Genomic DNA, 18,184 nt, shown 5'->3' with positions numbered 1-18,184 from the left:
AGAAAGGCCACTGCTCTATTCTGTTGATGATTACCCAGCACATCTTGTCATAACATCGGCAACAGGCACAGCTTGCATAAAATGCCACCTTTTGAGGCAATGTAAGAGCTGTGGTCTCCAACCTCTGGTCTGCTGGCCAAAAAAATAGATGGGCTGGTTCTGATTAAAAAATGATATTCATAAAAGTAGATTATGAGCATGCACCTTTGTGACTTTTGCTCGTGTCCTTTAGCGTGTCTGCTGGCGACATTTGTGCTAACAAAGACACACTCGGATGATCAATAAGTCTTTTGCAGTGAGACAGAGGAATGCGAGCAGACTTGACCGTCTCTCATTGCGCAATATTGATCCCCATACACGTGCACGCAGAAATAAGGAGGCACATACACACATGCCGGAGAACGACATTGCAAAATAGCGCCGCGTCTGTGTTGTGACCTTAGCCATCCACACCGAAGACGCCGCGTCTACGGGCCCTTCAGGACGTATTTGGAAATCGCCTCATCATTCTGAAAGCTCATTTACTTCCCCCCGGTGGGCACTTTACTTTTGCTGTAACCCGCACTGTCTGCAGGGGGATTCATTCAAGGTCCTTTTTTTTTTTTCCTTTTGGGCTAAAGTGTTCAACCACCCTGCTATTCCATCCGTGACCATGATCATGTGATAAGTTGTCAAGTGGAAGTCAGTCAGCAAGTGTGACAAAGCAATCATTGTGTATTTTGTGCGGCAAATTCCTTCAGTCCTCGCCACGTCCGGGGACCTTCATTCACACAGATGATTTGTTTCCATTTCCTCTCTATTTTTCCCCGAGCGCAGGCCAATCAGACCAGAGTCTTCCATCCCTCACAAAGGCCTTGTATGAAATGAGGTGTGAGCAAACACAGCAACTGACCAGATAGATAATTGAGCGACTCTAAATCGCTCTTCTCCCGGTAGCTACTTAATATGCATGAGGCGCCTGGCTCGCGTGGCATGCGCTTCGACGTGTGCTCGTATACATCGGCGCGCTGGCATGCTCGCGTGTCTTCCTCGCAGTGTGCCTGGGAAAGCTTTTTCTCCGCTTGCTTTGCATATTCGCAGCAAACCCGGCTCACCCTCGATTCCCAGCGACGCAGAGGTGGAATTATATCTGTCGGCTTCTTGATGCTTCATTCCGCCAATGTCCTCAATTTAAAGGGGACGTTTTATTGAGGAAATTCTACTTTTTGATATGTATTACTTTGGTTACCTAGCCAGATGACAACACTTGATCTGACTGCAAATGTTGTGCCGTCTTGTTATTATTCTCAAGAAGCAGTCTTGTTTCTTTGTACTTTTTTGTACTTAACACCCAGAGGTAAAATGGCATCTATATTTCTACTTGTTGAAATCCACTAGACTCTAAGTTTTTCTTCATCTCTTTTTCATGCAGTCCTTTTCATAGTATTCCCTAGTGTTCAGGCTGAGATGCCACAAATTGACATCACAGTGCCTACAGGCTCAGCTTGCGAACTTCACATGTCCAGGTGAGGCGGCCCCTACCTGAGCCCTGTGATGTCATTGCAAGTTACAAAATGGCCGCCCGCTGAAATGGATCAAAGCAAGTAGATTTTACTGCTTAATTCATATCCTACAAACGCACCGTTAATCAAAATGCCTCGTTTGGACTTATGCAAGTGCATAGAACATATTGTAATGTAAAAAAATATACTTAACTACCACTTTAAGAAATGTTTATGATCTTGTCAGCGTAAAACCAAGCATATTTTATTTTGATAAGGGATCATCTGCAGGTGTCCCAATACTTTTGTCTTTGTGTACATTTGATTCCGCCAAATGATAATATGCCGTTAGTCACGTGGCCGCACATCCAGCATCTACACGCGTGTGCGTACTATATTTCTGTACGACTTGAATTATCCAGCACAGGCGGGTGGTCTGTTGCTTAGCACCATCAATCCAATGTGTGCACGCAACATGCAAACACAGCAGGGAGGGGACCTGACCTCCCGCGGCCCATGTTTAATTTTCTTAGAGGATCTCCCCCAGTGTAATCCCCCAAAAAGACTTTAGAAGATGCGATCCACTTTTGCATCTACTGCGGCTGTCTCATCACATTTCACCTGATTGGGTTTTCGCTATTGTGTCTCGCTGCAGCACAATAATGGCAAACATATGTTGAGCATGGCGGCACGCCGGGAAAGCCTTCATCCCCCTGATACAATTTCATATCATCATGACACAAACTACACACATACACACACTAATATGCATACAGAAAACACGCACAGATAATTATGCGGAATATTCCCTAATGGAAGTGGCGTTTAGATTAATGATGGTTTGAGGAGTTCAATCATTTTTTTCTCATCATTTTAGCCGGCGCGTGTCTAGCATGTGGAGTAGGACATTAAGAGGTTATTGTCCGGGCCGGGCCGGGCCAGAAGGATGATGGGGATGTCGCCTGGGGGAGGATAGAGGGGGAGCAGAAAGGGGCTGTCCCACTTTACCCCGCACCGCCGATGAACCTTTGACTACATTTCCATGCTCAACCATAAGGAAAATGAAAAGTTAATTGGTTCTTTCTCAATTTTAGGACATATATATGATTTTGATATACTGTGGATATATAGTCTACACATCTCTTTTTAAATATGCCAGATTTTTTTAATACAGTATACAAGATAAATCATTAAAACCAAAACTCAATTGGAGTAAAATAGATTGTGGTACACAAGTGTAGAGATTTTTGTATTGTTTGGGATGTGTTTGTGTTCACAATTAACCACTTGCATTTCATCTCGTGTCAAATTGGAGTCACACACCTGACACAATTTAAAGTGCCTCCGATTAACCTGAAATGAAGTTAAGATGTTCTAGTGGGGGGGTTCTAGCAGCAGCCTGAAGGTTTTGTGCTAACATTTACAGTTTTTCTGAACGGTTGGTAATCCCCTCCACCTTGACTAAACCCAGCTGAAGAAAAACAGGCCCCTTAGCGTGATGCTGTCACAACTGTGCTTCTATGTCGCTATGCTTTTCTTTTAGGTGGTTGTTTTGTGCCAAGTATAACATTTGAAATTATGGACAAAAAGTTCAACCTTAGTTTCATTGGATCATATCAATATTGCTTCAATGTGTAGATTTCAGGTGTGTGTTTTTTTTATATATCTCTATCCTTAATTGCATCCCTGACCACTTAACCCTCAAAACAACCCAATTTTTTTGGGTTATTTTTTGACCCAAAGAGTTTGGTCAAAGAAATAACTCACTGAACACCAATCAATTGTGCACAAACACATCACCACTCAATTAATGTATAACAAATGTGCTCATACGCCCATCCCGACTGCTCACACCTTTCAGCTCTCTTGACTACCTTTCATTCTTCTCCTCATTATTTCTTATCTAGCTCCCTTGTTGTGTTATCTTGTCGCCGCACTTCGAGTTTGAGGATTTATGTCGTCGACTCCTCGCATCTTTATCACGCCCTGCTCCCTTTCTCTAATAGTTCTCTGGGGTTATCCTCGTTTTTTTAATATGGGATGGCTCGAGCGGATGCCACACGTGTTCACCCCTTTTCAACGCGGTGAAGTACTTGCCACCAAGCTGTTATTGATAGCGACTGCAGCGATCAGAGGTTCTCGCTTATCAGGCCATGAATAGAAGCTGTCCGTCTTCATTACGGCCCGCCCTCTCCTTAGCCGCTCCATCTCCGTCTTCATGCGTTTTTCTTCTCGCTCCGCTCATAAGTCTCTTTTAATGTCCTCACTGGTCCCCGTGCTCTCACTTAGCAGCATGTTTTTCCTCAGTGCGCTCCTCCTCCCCTCCGCGCCAGCTTCTTTTGCACGCTTGTGATTTTTCAATATTTTATAATTCCCCGATTCCCTCCTCCTCCTCGTAATTCTCTCCATTATGTTTACATTTTTCTTCAAGCAGCTTCCTCGCCGGTGTTTCATGAATAATAACGCTACGGTGTTGTGTTTGCTGTTATGCCGAGGTTATTGCCACTGACATGGTGGTAAATCTCCTTCTTTGTTTTTCGGCTGCTATACTTTGCTTTGCCTGCGAGCTCACCTGAGGCGGCACTCTGCGCACAGGCTGCATTCATGCCACTCTTGCATTTTTTTATTTTCCTACCGCCTGTTTACAAACACACAACCCGCCGATGCGCAGGGGTCATAACGGGTGGCGAGGGACGAGTCTTCCAGGCGTGCATTGAACCAGAAACTAATTTTGTGAGAGCCTTTTAATTCCTCACGCTGGTTTCAGGTCGCTCCAGGTCAAGTTCATTATTGACGTCCTCGCAAAAAGCAAACCTGCGTGGTGGCTAAGACATGCAAATCCTATCCGATTTTCTATTCCGTGCTGTCTTTCCATCTCTCTTCTGCATGCCTCTTTTTGCAGACCACTACCGCAGCCGTAATTGAAGTCGTAAGTCAGCGCTAGCTACAGAAATGCACAGCAGTAGTTGAGCAGCAGAGCAGAGCGGGTCAAGCCTCGGCCAGCTCGCATGACCGCTTTCCGCTTAATGAGCGCAGGTTTTATGCTTATCGGAAGAACCCTTTCCTATACAAACATGCCCGAGGTTCAGTTTGATGAGTCTTTTTTGCTCTCTGCATCTTGGGGCCCATTCATCTCTTGTGCATGAGATTCCCATCAGGCCAAATAACATCCGCTCTGGTGTTAGTGAATTCCAAAAATGGACAAAGGATATAAGAGTCTTGTGCAAATGATTTATTGCAAAGGGGAATTTATTTTCTTACCAACTTAAATGGTAATTTTATTTTACTTCTAAGCAGAATGATAGATGAAGAGTCCAACTGCATAGGAGGGTACCGACGTATAATATTTTCAAGTTACAAACAGTGCGCGGATTGCCCTTTGATTGTTTTATATTTATGGCCTAGGAATTCCTAGCTACCGACAAATATTGACTGTTTTTATGATTTTACTACTGTGTCAGCGTCGGTGAGCAATAGGCTAAGGCGCAATCTGATTTACATACAAATCCAATTTTGCACCGTAGGAATGGAATTCCTTTGTTTATTGGACTTTGTTCTGTTTATTGGTCAATGTGAACTTCTTAACTGTAACAATCCTAAAAAAATCTGTTGATATTGAAAAGCAAGCTCTTATACAGAAGGTCTTCAGCAGCACAAGAATAGAACATCCCTCTGACACAATGGGATCATCAATGTATTGTTGTCATTAGCACAGAAATTAGTCTGCCAATTCATCAGGGAGTTTGAGCGGGGGCTGTTTGACATTCCTCATTTTCCTTTCCAAGTGGTGTGGCCAGCTTACTGCATTTGGGATGAGGTGGCTTTGGCAAGGGGCAGTCAGCCAAAATAAGATGTTGCGCAGGGGATCAAGTCATGTCATACTCGTCCCGACTCCCGGTCACGGATTAACCCCAGAGCGTGCTAATGCTAAAGCTAAAGGTTGCGCAGGCTGCCATTAAGACTCAGTAAGTCTTGTGGAGTGGAGCTGTAGAGGCCGTCTGCTGCTTTTCAAAATCCTTCCGCCACTCCTAGGGTATGTTATCTTATTCTCACGTTTACATCTTCTCCATCTTCCTTTAAGTGAAAGCCACTTCACTGTGTGCTTGAAGATGAGGAAGAGCTGAATTCAGGGATACTTCCATTTTAGGTCAGATTCCCCATTTTTCTCGCACTATAGGAATGAGTGGAGAAAGACTGTAATTTTCTCTGTGGATTGCAGCATGCTACACTTGACATACGATCAAATCAACCAGAGACGGCTTCATGCAAGCACAATCGACGTAAAAAAAAGTTATTACTGTTTATCTTCCACAGTTTGATCCTTCGACACATCGCTGACCATAACTAAGCGGGCAACTCATAGCAGACTTAAAGTTGGCCATAAACTTTACTTTGACAAGCTGCCATACATTTCATAGGCTGCTGCGGTTTCCAGGGCAACCTGGGTGAACATCACGACGTGGCCAAGATAACTTAAATAAGACCACAGGGATTTGATCTTCTACTGAGAAAGTGCGGCAACGATTAAGCAAAATTTAATTAAAAGTGTGATTGTTGCTCTGCGAATTGTATTAAAATGTGTCATAGGGCCAAAATGGAGATCTAACGATATGGGCCGTATCCCATTTGTGCCTCCTGCGGTCTAACAGCTCCACTACCTCAGCACTTTTCTTGGACACGTGCTGTCATTACAGTTTACACAGGGCACACACAAATCCACACATTGCAGGATCTAATTGGCTCATTGAACCCTCATTTCAACCCCATCTCATGTGGGCCCAATTTGTCTCCTTTAATGGCAGCTAAAATCTCCTCTTTTTCCTCCCCACGTATTTTTTTTTATTTATTTTTTTTACACTAAGGCTCTGCTCAATTTTGATAAGTAAGCAGGATAGCAAATTGAACCCCCAAAAGCAACACTGCACAACACTTGTTTTTGAGGCTGCACAACAACAGGAGGAATCCACAGGGAGCGGGTGAGGATAACTATCAATCATGAAAAATTTTCAAAGAAGCAGTAAAACTGGAAGGGGCAAGTGTTGGGAAGCACTGGATGCAGCCCGACTCTTCAAATGAGAACGGGCTAGAGCTCGTTTCCAATCCCCGTCTCCGCTCCATGTGGAGTCTTTTAATACCGGATAGGCTTATCTCCTATTTTCCCCCTTTCGTCAAAACACTTTTGACCAGCCATCACCTTCCCGCTTTCTGGCTGTTACTATGATTTATGTGTCTCCTGATCAAGTTCTGTCTAATCACCTGACAGCAGCTTCATGAATATTCCAGAAGCCTCACCTGTGCTCATGAATATGGATGGCACCTAAAGTACTCTTCCAGAGGTGCCAGTAGGTCTTCCGCGAACGCTTCGGCTCTTATTTAGATATACTCGCCTAATATGTACTTAATGACCGCTGAGCTGCACAACTTTCTACTGGGCCGGAGAAAAAAAGAGAGGGCGATGTGGGTGAACATTTATTTTTGCATTGCACAGGATGAGAGTAGAGCGGCGGCGTTAGTAATCAGCAATGCTTATTTCCATGGTATATTTAACAGTGGTGTCCAAACTTCGGTCTGTGGGCCACAATTGGACCATGGGCCAAAGTTTGGACACCTCTGGTGTATTTTTGGGAATTGGATAAAGTGGCTATTCAAAACAAAGTGGAAGTCCTTTTTTTAAGTGTGTGTGTGTAATTCTAAACTAAACGACAAAGCAACCTCAATGAGAACACAAGCCTCTTGGCGTAGGTGATAAAACAGGTGAGCGCAAGAACCCGTACTTGAAGTTAGAATGCCGACTTCAAGCGGAACAGAGGAAATGTTGACAATCCCATTTTGATGACATCCCCCGGAGCCTCATTAAGTGAACGGCGCCGATGCGAACTCCGCTCTCTGCCGAGGGAAGGCATGTAGATGACGAGCCTGCCTTGTTTCTTTGTGATTGAACTGGCTCTTTACTCTTTACCCACCCACAAACTGCTCCGGTCCTAATCAATGGCACATTCACTTCCACTTACTGTACTCGGATCGTACGGATGGCTTTAGTGTGTTTTCCCGTGCAACATTGTGATGCAGAAACATCTGTGGGAATGGACTCCTGTGAGGACGAGACTAGCGGCTGCTCTGTGAAGTCGCTGCTCGCTTAATGTCGCATTTCACTGCCAGACTATTCTAGGGGGAGACGTGAAGGTTGTTTTGCAACGGGAGAGGACCACATTTTTGCTTTATTGCGTCTCTCGCTCACCCCGGCTTGTTTGTGGCGCTTCTGTCCCGCCTCTGCTTGAGCGAATGCTTAATTATAACAACTTGTAATAGCCGGTCACACTTCTTAATAGGGCTTGAATAATTAGCATATTTTGTCTTTGAAAAGACATTTCTGTAAACACTGCTATACAGCTCATGTGTTTCAATCTCCTTTTCTCCTGGCTATGGATTCAGACTTGAAAACTTGTCCCCACCTCCCCACTCTTGTGCCAACTCAATCTTGCATGGCTCTCCTTTTGAAGGTTCAGAGGTAATTCTCCTTGTAAAAGAAATGATTGCCAGGATTCTCCAGGGTTCTTGCAATCATTTCTGTGGAGATGAGGTTTCCTATCTGGGACGCATGCGGATGCCATGACAATGAAGACGAATGCAGGATCCCATCCTTAATTAGGATTTCCTGTTAAAACTTTGTGTATCTTGCTAAACGCATTCACTGCCATGGACATTTATATTAAACTGGAATCTAAATGATCAATATATTATTTTGTATGTTTTTCAATGATTGGGCATGGAAAGCTTGCCTGAAAAATTTTGGTTAGCAAACTAACAAAAATTCATCATTTACAGAAATCATTTTTATTTGTGACTTTGTCAGAGAGGTATTGGTTGGCTTTCTTATTGTGGTTGTAATTTGCATCATACTGAGCTGTGCAAAGCTAAATCAGGTAACAGCAATATTAGCGCAAGTCTTAAGCACTGGAACAACGGTAATTAGTCGTATTAAAATCATTCGTCTCTGCTGCGATGATTGGCTAATTGCATCAACTCTATCTATACAGACTACAGGATGATATTATCTTTGCATTAATGCAAGATAAATGTATACAGGGGGTTCTAAAATTGGTATACAGTTGGAAGAGTCATACAGAGTAAGCCTACTTCATTGTTTATCCTTTTTTGTTCATGAATCTATTTATTTTTTAAATAACCATGGTGGGTAAATTAAACAACCAAAGTGGCTAATTAAATAATATGGAAAAACAGAACGCTAAAACGCTTTGACTTTAAAAGGCTGAAATTAATTGCCTAATCTCTTCATTGTTAGTGTACTTGATGGAAGTGTTTTTTTTTAGCCTTTTTGTGTCAACCCTTTTAAGCATTCTCTGTCTTCCACTACTGTGTGATTAGTCTCCTCCGGTGGTTGATTGGCCTGCCACCGTTAGGTGAAGAAAACATTCAAAAGGCTAAAAGAAAGCTTTTCAGTGGCAGCAAGAATTCTGTCCATCCTCAGGTACCCCGTTGTCAGATGACGGCTGTTGCCAACAGGGGACTTGTTTTGTGCCCTCTAGTGGGAAGAAAACTCACCGCCACAATTCACACACACCCACACACACATTATTGATCAATATGTCATTATTATTATTGCATTATTGATCGATAATATCGGCCAATCATTTGGAGCGTGCGTGAGCAAGTATTTAACTTATTGATGATGGCCACACATTGCACAATGTTGACTACTGGTTGATTTTGTATTTATTTCATACACAATAATATTACGTACATCTCATTCAAATGAGATCCAAAACAAGAGTAGATACTTGGCTTTGATTGACAGATACTGCCAGAGGTATTAATTTGAACAATATGCATCGTAAGGTATCTGCAGCTCATTCCATCCCATTATGAATATTACTGTGACCAATCATGTCACAACATTGACATGGTGTCCTTTTTCCCTCCCTCCCTCCCTCCCTCCCTTGTGATTGTTTGACATTTTGATAGACAGCCTGGCCTCGTTCCTTGTCTAAATCATGCCTGCGTTCGCTCCTCTTACAAAAGCTTCACCACCTTTGCACTCAAGTGCCTTTTGTCACATTTTTCTTTCTATCTTTCTACCTTGACTTCAGCAGCCCCGGCAACTTTGACACGTCTCATGTGTTCGCTACCTCGCAGCGTCGGCGTGTCACCTCCCTGCCATTGCGCAGAGAACTCGGCAGCGGGCTGTTTTGGATGTGTTGATAATAACTTGCGGCGAAGGAGGTCATCCTTTTCAGCGTTGTTTATAAGTGGCTTAGATTAAAGAATAACATGACATTTCAGACTTTGTGGAGGCGTAAGAAGCTGTTAAATATTGCCACTGATCAAGGATGTTTTTTGCAAGATGGTATCTTGACATTCCTCAATTTGTTTGTGCACAGTGTAAATAAATGCGCGGGTGGGGCCAGAGTGAACACCAGCTCAACCCCCAAACCAATTCTTAATTCCATTAATTTCCTTTTTTTCTTTTGTTTCACAGATAGCAAGCTCCAAGTGCAAAAGAAGAACCAGTCTCTGGTCAACCTGGAGGACAGTCGAGTCCGGATCAATTGCTCCATCACCTCCCAGACCAGTCCGGACTCCCACCACGCCGTTCTGTGGTACGTGAGACGCGCCGCAGCGGGATCGGAAGCCGACGAGCTCCTGCTGCGAATCGAGCGATCAGGCGCCCTGGAGTACGGCACGTACGCCGACGAGGAGAGGCTGCGACGCCGCGTGCAGGCCGAGAGGCTTTCCCCTCGCAACTATGCGCTGACCCTGAACAGAGCGGAGAGCGGCGACTCGGGGACTTACTACTGTCTGGTGGAGGAGTGGCTGAGTGACCCAGATGGCGCCTGGTACCGTCTCTCGCGGGACAAGTCCGGGTTCACCGAGGTTCTGGTTAGACAGCCAGGTCAGTGTATTTAACAAGGTGCTTCTTTTAGGAGGAGGAACCAGCTGTCAACTTGCTGGCCTTTATTAGACTTAATATTTTTAGAGTAATTTCCATTCCATGGGAGATATGTCAAAGCCATCCAGCCTCCATAGATATTTTTGTGCACAGAACACAAGTTAGTTTTATTTGGTTCCATTATAACTGAATGTGTGTGTTTCTTACAAAATTCAAGGTGGGCCAAAAGTTCATTTTCTTCTATTATGATGCTTTTTTCCTTTTCATGGATTCAGTGTCATGTAAATGAAGGGTTCAGTTTTTTATGTGTGTGGGTGTGGGGAAGGGGCCTTTTGTTATGTTCCCCTAAAACTTCGTATTTTAACCAGGGTAGACTGAGTTCTGCAAATTGGCGATTTTCCAAGCATGCTAGTCTGCCCAGTAGGCAATTATTTTGGGTAAAAAAAAAAAAGCGATTCAAAGAGGGCCTTTTTCTTTTTCTCGTGGTGAAGCACCAACCACAAAATTGCTGGCAGCAGTAGTGTACAAATAACACTAATACCACATTTATTGTAAAATGAATACCTTTTGGACAGTTGATCAAAACTGAGCATATTACTTTTTGGAGGCAGGCATGCCGAATGAAATGAAGGATTTGAGATATCACTCACTATACATTTGTTTTTGGAAGATTTACATTATATACATTATCCAGTTTTTATTTTAATGATGTGTAGCTTCTTTGTGTAAGAACACAGAGGGCTCCAGATCCATACTTTAAATGCGCTGAATCAAAGGACTGTGCCACCATAGTCTCCCAACCTTTGCTGCCTACCTGCCTTTCAGTCAAATTTGGACCTCCTTGCAATGCACAGTATAAAAAGGCCTCATCTCATTTCCTCCTCTTGCCTGGGCGCTAATAGCCAGCCAGTAGCATTGATAACAAGCAGCTCAATATCCTGACAGCAGTCAAATCCGCAGAAGAGATCAGCTGGCACCAAATGGTTTGAAGCCACGGCAGCTGTCAGGCACCACACGGAAGCTTTCTCATCAGGTCACAAGAAGTGTCCAAAAGCACTCAAAGGCGTCGTGCATTCATGCGTTGCCAACCTCAAAGTAAGATGTAGTCCCTCAGGGAAATCTGTAAGGTTTGTGTTAGGAGGAAAAAAAAAACTTTACTGCCCCTTTCTTTGCTTATTACCAAACAAAAAAACTCCAAATAACCTCTGTTGCCGCCAAATAAACAAGATGTTCAAATAACCCATTTTCTTGTCTGACTAGATTACAAGATTTTTTATTTCGCCTCTCTGAACTTTTATCTCTAGATGTCCTTTTTATAACGTTAAGTGCAATCATCAATGCAGCATTAGTTCAAGGAAGAGAAGACGGCGAAGGAAAAAAAACACAACTGGTCACCCAACAAAAAAGTGATTTATGTGAAGCTGCTTCAACTAATTGGGCTCCAGCAGCAAGATAAATCTCACTATGAGAATACATTGCGGTATAGGCGACCTTATATTTGGTGTCTATGTGTACCTCGCATTTATTTATTAACATTTAATCAGAAATGCGCAGCGTGTACACGCATGTCGATGGTCATTTATTCATGATGCAAAAATCATAGATCTTTAATGATCAATTAACATCACATGAAGTCAATCGTGTGATAAACATTTTGATTTGTCAGCTTTGATCTTGTGGTGTTTGAATGACTATTTTTGTTGGTTGCTTGGTTTATCACTAATGAGTAGACATAATAAAATAAATAGCATATGCTTTATTCATTATCAGAAGGAGAAGTTCTCAGATGGATTGAAGCAATTTCCCCCCGGGAAACAATGGGTTTGATGAATTTGCATGTGCTGAGCTTGAGCGACTTCGCAGGAAGTTCCTCTTCTGTGATGTTGTGTTATGTGGTCTTGCGTGATGCTTTTGTGACATCTTGTTTTTAGTCTGTTTCCAAATTTTGCAACTCTACAGTTGTTGTTCAAACTTAACCTTGTGACGTGTTGCCCCTGCAAAGTGAAAGTTTTTCTAAATACATTTCATATAATTGTCTTGATTCAAACATCAACATTGCAGATGCAACAACTGATCAATATCCAAAAAGGCTGAAACTCGATAACTGATCCTGTGTATCGTTTCAGAGGCCCGACTTCAGGTCGAGGAGACAGAGTCAAACGTGACCGTCCCAGAGTCCGGCTCAATCCGCCTGGGCTGCAACATCCCCTCGCAGTCCTCCCGAGACTCCCGCTTCTCCGTGTCCTGGTACGTGGAGCGACCCGAGGACGACAACGACGAGCTGTCGACGGTAGAAGAGCGGGAATGCGTGTTCTCCATCGGCCACGACGCCATCTTCGGGAATGGCAACTGCAGCCCCAGGGAGGAGGCGGGGCCTAACTCCCGCCTGCAGTTTGAGAGGAGCACTTCGGACCAGTACAGCCTGACCATTCAAGGAGCCCGCCCAACCGATAGGGGGCGCTACTACTGCCACGTGGAGGAGTGGCTGCTCAACCCTCGCAAAGCTTGGTACCGCCTGGCCACCAACAACTCTGGCTTCATTACGGTCAATGTACTCCAACAAGGTGACTTTCTTTGTCTCTATGTCCCCTTTCTAGAAAGAATCTGGATCATTCCCAACACACATTGCAATCATTCTATTGCTTCAGCCATCTCTGGGGTCTGTCGCAAATGAGCCACCCATCCAAAGCGTCCTTCAAACTGGGCACGCACAGATGGCCTCGTACCCCACTTGTGACACCATTTGTCACTGAGTCCTAGGTTGAAAATCTCCGATCATTAGACCCGAGAGACATTTAGTGTGCTTCTCCACTATCACAGATGGCAGCGTCTCTAACAGTATTTTAGATAATAGTTGATATTTGTCCAGTTGGCGTAATGTACAGTACTTAAATAAAATGATGCGCATTTTTGTTGTATGGAAGGACGGACGAGGCTGCATAGAAATGCATCTTCTGGTTTGCCAACTTCTTACAACCTACATCAAACATTAAATGGAGCTTGTGTTAGTGCACTTTCCTTTTGATCTGCGGTATTCATGCTCGGCATATATAGCTTGACTTCTAAGGCAGGCTCTATGTACACTTCATGGTTCAATTGACAAAATTCTGCTTTTCCAGATGGTGCCAATAGAGAGGCATAGAACTGGACATCGTTTGATGTGGTTCTGACCTTTTCTGTCATACGAGAGACGCTGAAAATGTGCTCATTATTGAAGCAGTGGTTGTTTTACTAAACTTCCATGGTGCATGTAAAGCAGGGATGGGCAAAGTGGGGCTGTCACTAGAGAATATTTTTACAATTGATGATTCTATTGATTGTTCCATCAATTAATCGAATAATCGGACACAATTTTATTTTGCATGAAAGTGTATTACTAAACCATTTTCCCCCTTTAGTCTCCATTATTTGGCAAAACAAGCAAATAACACAATATTATATGTAGATATATTAAAATGGTTGCCGATTAATTTAATAACCGATTATTTGTCAATTAATTTAGACAGCTCTACCTGAAAGCTACATGTGACCAGTTCTGTTCTTTAATCCGACCCAATTCCAGATGATATAAAATGTCTACACACCCCTATGAAATAACCTCATGTCGCCGTGTGTTTCTGTTCACAGAGTCCACCGTCAAGTCAGTGGTGTGTTCCAACGACGCGCTTTTCTACTTTGTCTTCTTCTACCCGTTCCCCATCTTCGGCATCCTCCTCATCGCCCTGCTCCTGGTGCGCTTCAAGAGCCGCAACAACAGCAAGAGCCAGGAGGGCAAGAACGGCGCCCCCCTTTTGTGGATCAAGGAACCGCACCTCAGTTACTCGCCCACCTGCCTGGACCCGCCCGCGCTCAGCCTGCACCCCGGCTCCGTGGATTAGAGCTCCAGTCGCGTCGGCCATCACACGAGGGAAGCAGATCAGGACGTCACTTCCGGGATTCCCTGTCGTTCACTGCTGTCTTGATCCATCAGTAGATCGGCTGTCTCTTTTTTTTTTTCCCTTCTGTGTGTGTTTGAGTGTGTGAGTGAGCGGCGTTGTCATTTATCGCGTGTCTCAGTGCTGCATTTGATTCAGTTATCCTAAATAGTGGTCTTCTTTTCAAAAAGGAGAACAAAAAAATCAGCACACCTAAGAGAGGGAACTCTAAGCATTGATTGGATGGCCGAAAAGAAAAAAAAAAAAACTCTCGACGGTCCCGATCCAAGAGCAGCCTGGCCTACTAAGTTGGTTGCCATGGTGATGCTCCGAGCCCACTGACTCCATAGCTGGTGACTTGGCAGCCTCACGGAGAGACAAAGGAAAGGTCCACCTGGCCCTGCTAAGAGTTTGGCCCACAAGCAAGTGCAAGCGCACCACTTTTCTACTTCCACACTGCCACACGCACACTGCGAGCAAACAAGCATCTCCTACTCTACGTCCTGCTGAGGATCTTCTGCATCGTTTGCCAAGACCGTATTCCCACTCTTGTGGTGTAAAAAGCTGATTGGTCCTAAGGCGGCTAGTAAACACGTCCGCTTACCTCCTGCTGTGGATGTTTTTAGGCTCTTTTCAATTGAAAATTACTCGGTGGGATTGGGAGACTGAAATGAAGATCTAGCACATTTTCTTTCAATTCGTTCCATACTTTTGTCTTCAAAAGATAGGTGAAAACTGACTTTTTACATTGATTGAAAAAAAAAAAAAAAAAAAGCTCGCATCTGTCTGAATGGAATTAGTGTGTAGATATTGTAACACACAAATACGTAGGTGGTGAGAAATGTGTTTGTTTTAAAGAGTTTTCTATTTATTGTTTTATACCTTGTTTGCATAGCTGTTTTCTTTTTTTTTTGCTTTGAGAATCTCGGCTGCTTCAGTTGCCTGGCAACTGATGCCAGTAGGCTTGTTTGATGGCGACCATGTGCTCAAAGCTGCTCCATTTCGCATCAAATGAATTGAGAGTGAGTCAGTGTTACAACACAATGCAACGAGGACAAAAATGACTAGTGGCTTTAAGTGTACATTCAGAAAAGAATAACAAAAAAAAAAAACGCTTCTTGCTCACTTCCAAGATTTTTTTGTGACGCTTCGCTTCAGAATGATTTTATTTGCCTGTATTTTTTTTCCCCCTCCAAGGTGGCTCAACGGGCATGAGGCAGAAGGGGGGGGGGGAATCATTGCCGTCCCGAGAAGAGACGGAAACAAACTGAGACTCGAATCTTTTCACTGCCAGACTGGACCTAAAACGGAGAGGAGGGGGTTAGAAATAGAACCCCCCCTTTCTCCAACTTTGTCGTCTCAGTCGTGTCAACATGTATATTGCATGACAAAACCACAGGAGACATTTTAGATGTTTTGTAAACTTGGAACTCTCCTGAGCGTCGTGTTTGTGTGACAGAGCGCCGCCCCAAATTCCCAGTGGACTTCTTGAGCCCTGATATTTAACAAGCACCCCCTTTCCACTACCCCACCACCACCACACCATGTAATATTTCTTAATACAGGGGGTCCTCTTTATATGACGGGCCAGGCAAAATGTGTTTTATATTTATGGTCTAGAAGTATTTTTCATACAAACATTGACTCTAATTAAAACCTAACACTGCATTATAGCTTAGGTTTTGTTTTGTTTTTTTGTTTATTTTTAGAACTGTCATAAACTGAGGATCCCCTGTATATTGACGCTGTCCAACTAAAGTTATGTACGTCCAAATGTGATTTGTATGAAGAAACCTACCATATGGGGATAATGGCTCACAATCCTGTACAGTGTTGTGTCACAAGAATTTAGTAGGAAATGGTACGACAAGTTGGCTCTGTGGAATCCTAGCAATGATACCGGACAGCTCTCGGCAACAAGCCGATGCGGCTCCACGCCAATCGCTGATTTAAACCAGACCAAGCAACTGTATTTCTTATCGAACCACTAAATCACGGTACGGTTGTCAAGGAAGGAAAGGAATAATACGAAGAGGAAAAGAAGCGAGTGGTTATGGCAATGAATGATCGCACCGTATTCACTGACTGTATTTCGGCAACAGAGACTCTCCGCGCTTTGCTTTGTAGATGCAGAAATTGTAAGTATAGTTCAGTATTGTAAAACAATTTGACTGTATATACTGTGTTGGTACAGCTTGGCAGTGCGGTGGCAGCTGGATCTTGCTTACACATACTACTCAGTACTTAGGTATACTATATATATATTTTTAAGTTGCATCATGTTCGTACCAAATCCTACTAAATTGGGACATCTTATTATTTTTACACCTGGTGATTTTTAGCGCAGGACCAAAATCATTGACATGGACATAATGCTGCGTTCATGCAAGCCTCCCACATTGGCAGCTTCACATCCAATTAGAAAATCCCATTCGAACAATGCTACTATTCCCCAATGGCCTCCATTTTCATGAAACCAAAGTACTTTTGTTTTTTTTTTACGTGCACACATCCAGGATGTTCAATGTTTATTATCATATAAGACTGGAACACACACTGCTTTTCCTTGTTGGTGTGCATGTAAGCTGCCGTGTGGAGATTTGCAAGGTGCTTTGTAACATCGCCTTATTAAATTTCAATGACTTTTTTTTTTGGCGTGTACTCCTGCTCCCCAACCACCTGCATTTCACATTCCCCCATGTGGTCCCCGTGGCCGGGAAGAGAAGGACCCCCACTGTTGCTGGAGCTGTACAGACGCGCATTCTGACTGGTGTTTTTGTAGTAATAATCCTATTAATAACAATGACGATAATAACGAGTACCATCCCTTGGGGTCCCTTTGAGACGGTGTCGTAGCTGCCTTTGTGAGGGCTGCATGTGTCGACTGTTTGCTGGCTCCACATTTAGCTATCCAAAATAGTTTGTGGTGATGTTTTCAGTTCAGCCCGTGATGCTCGGTGATGTATTTTTATATCACTATTGTTTTTTTTTTTATTTATTTCTTTTTTCTGTTCATCTGTCCAATAGTTGCCATTGTGACCTTTAAAGAGGCACTTTGCTATTGTCGGTTTATTGCAATAAAAATACTTACAGAGATGATTGATTTCTTGCAAGTACAAAACAAAGATCTATTTTTTTTTTCCTCACGTGGTATGCTGTGTATAAATGAGTAGTTTAAAATTGTATTTAAAATCCAAATATTGATGGAAATAATTCAAAATTTATGTTCATTTTAATAAAAATAAAATCTGTAAAACTAGAATATAAACAGTAATACATTCAGTACAGTACAAGTATAGAGGGAGTGAAACCATGGTAAAAGAAAATTTAGTTTTTCCTAAAGTAATGTTTCTTGAAGGGCCAATAAATAATGTAAAATATTCAAATGTAATGAAGTGTTAAAGATCTGAATAATTAAAAGCTCTGCGGGCCTCAGTGTGTTGCATTCGCACCTTTGTCATATCTTTGTGGGATGATGACCTTTGGACCCTGAAAGGACACGAGTTGAGTTTGAGGTGCACACAGGGGGAAAGAAAATGTTTGTGTATGTTGCTAAGCAAGGTAAATAATCTCTTAATTGTTCAGAATATGCAAACAATATATACATTCAGAATAGCTCATACTGAAGAACTGAAGCCCAGAGCAAACGTGCACCACCTGTTCATACATCTCACTGGCAGGAAGGGAAAGTAGCACACGCGGGAACATCAATCATACGTATATATTTCTCTATATCAGAGCACGGCTGTTCCGGTGTAGGGTTGAGACTCTGCTGGAGATTTGGCGCAGCTCCTGACAAAAATCTCTCTGGATTGAAAGGATGCTGCACATTTCGAGCTAGCGGGCATATTTAAGGCTTGTTGTATTGTGAGCAGGCGCCA

At 43.2% G+C, this 18,184-nt stretch overlaps 1 protein-coding gene across 5 annotated transcripts in view; it reads left to right on the top strand.

The window, feature by feature from the left end:
- The window catches only part of igsf3 (immunoglobulin superfamily, member 3), a 65,587-nt gene extending 47,930 nt beyond the window's left edge, over window positions 1-17,657 (top strand). For 3 of the 5 annotated variants that reach the window (XM_085920766.1, XM_085920765.1, XM_085920764.1), the window contains exons 8-10: window positions 9,979-10,392; window positions 12,516-12,953; window positions 14,017-17,656. In XM_085920766.1, the coding sequence (XP_085776892.1) occupies window positions 9,979-10,392; window positions 12,516-12,953; window positions 14,017-14,267 (1,103 nt within the window). In that variant the 3' untranslated portion in view covers window positions 14,268-17,656. Of the gene's footprint in view, window positions 1-9,978; window positions 10,393-12,515; window positions 12,954-14,016 lie in introns of all 5 variants that reach the window. The other 2 variants (XM_085920767.1, XM_085920768.1) reach the window with 1 other exon arrangement.
- Window positions 17,658-18,184: the final 527 nt, after the last annotated feature.

Source organism: Syngnathus leptorhynchus, chromosome 9 (genome assembly GCF_054491065.1).
Source record: "Syngnathus leptorhynchus isolate UIUO chromosome 9, UIUO_Slep, whole genome shotgun sequence".
NCBI classification, from domain to species: Eukaryota; Metazoa; Chordata; class Actinopteri; order Syngnathiformes; family Syngnathidae; genus Syngnathus; species Syngnathus leptorhynchus.
This window is presented reverse-complemented; position numbering and strand designations above follow the sequence as displayed.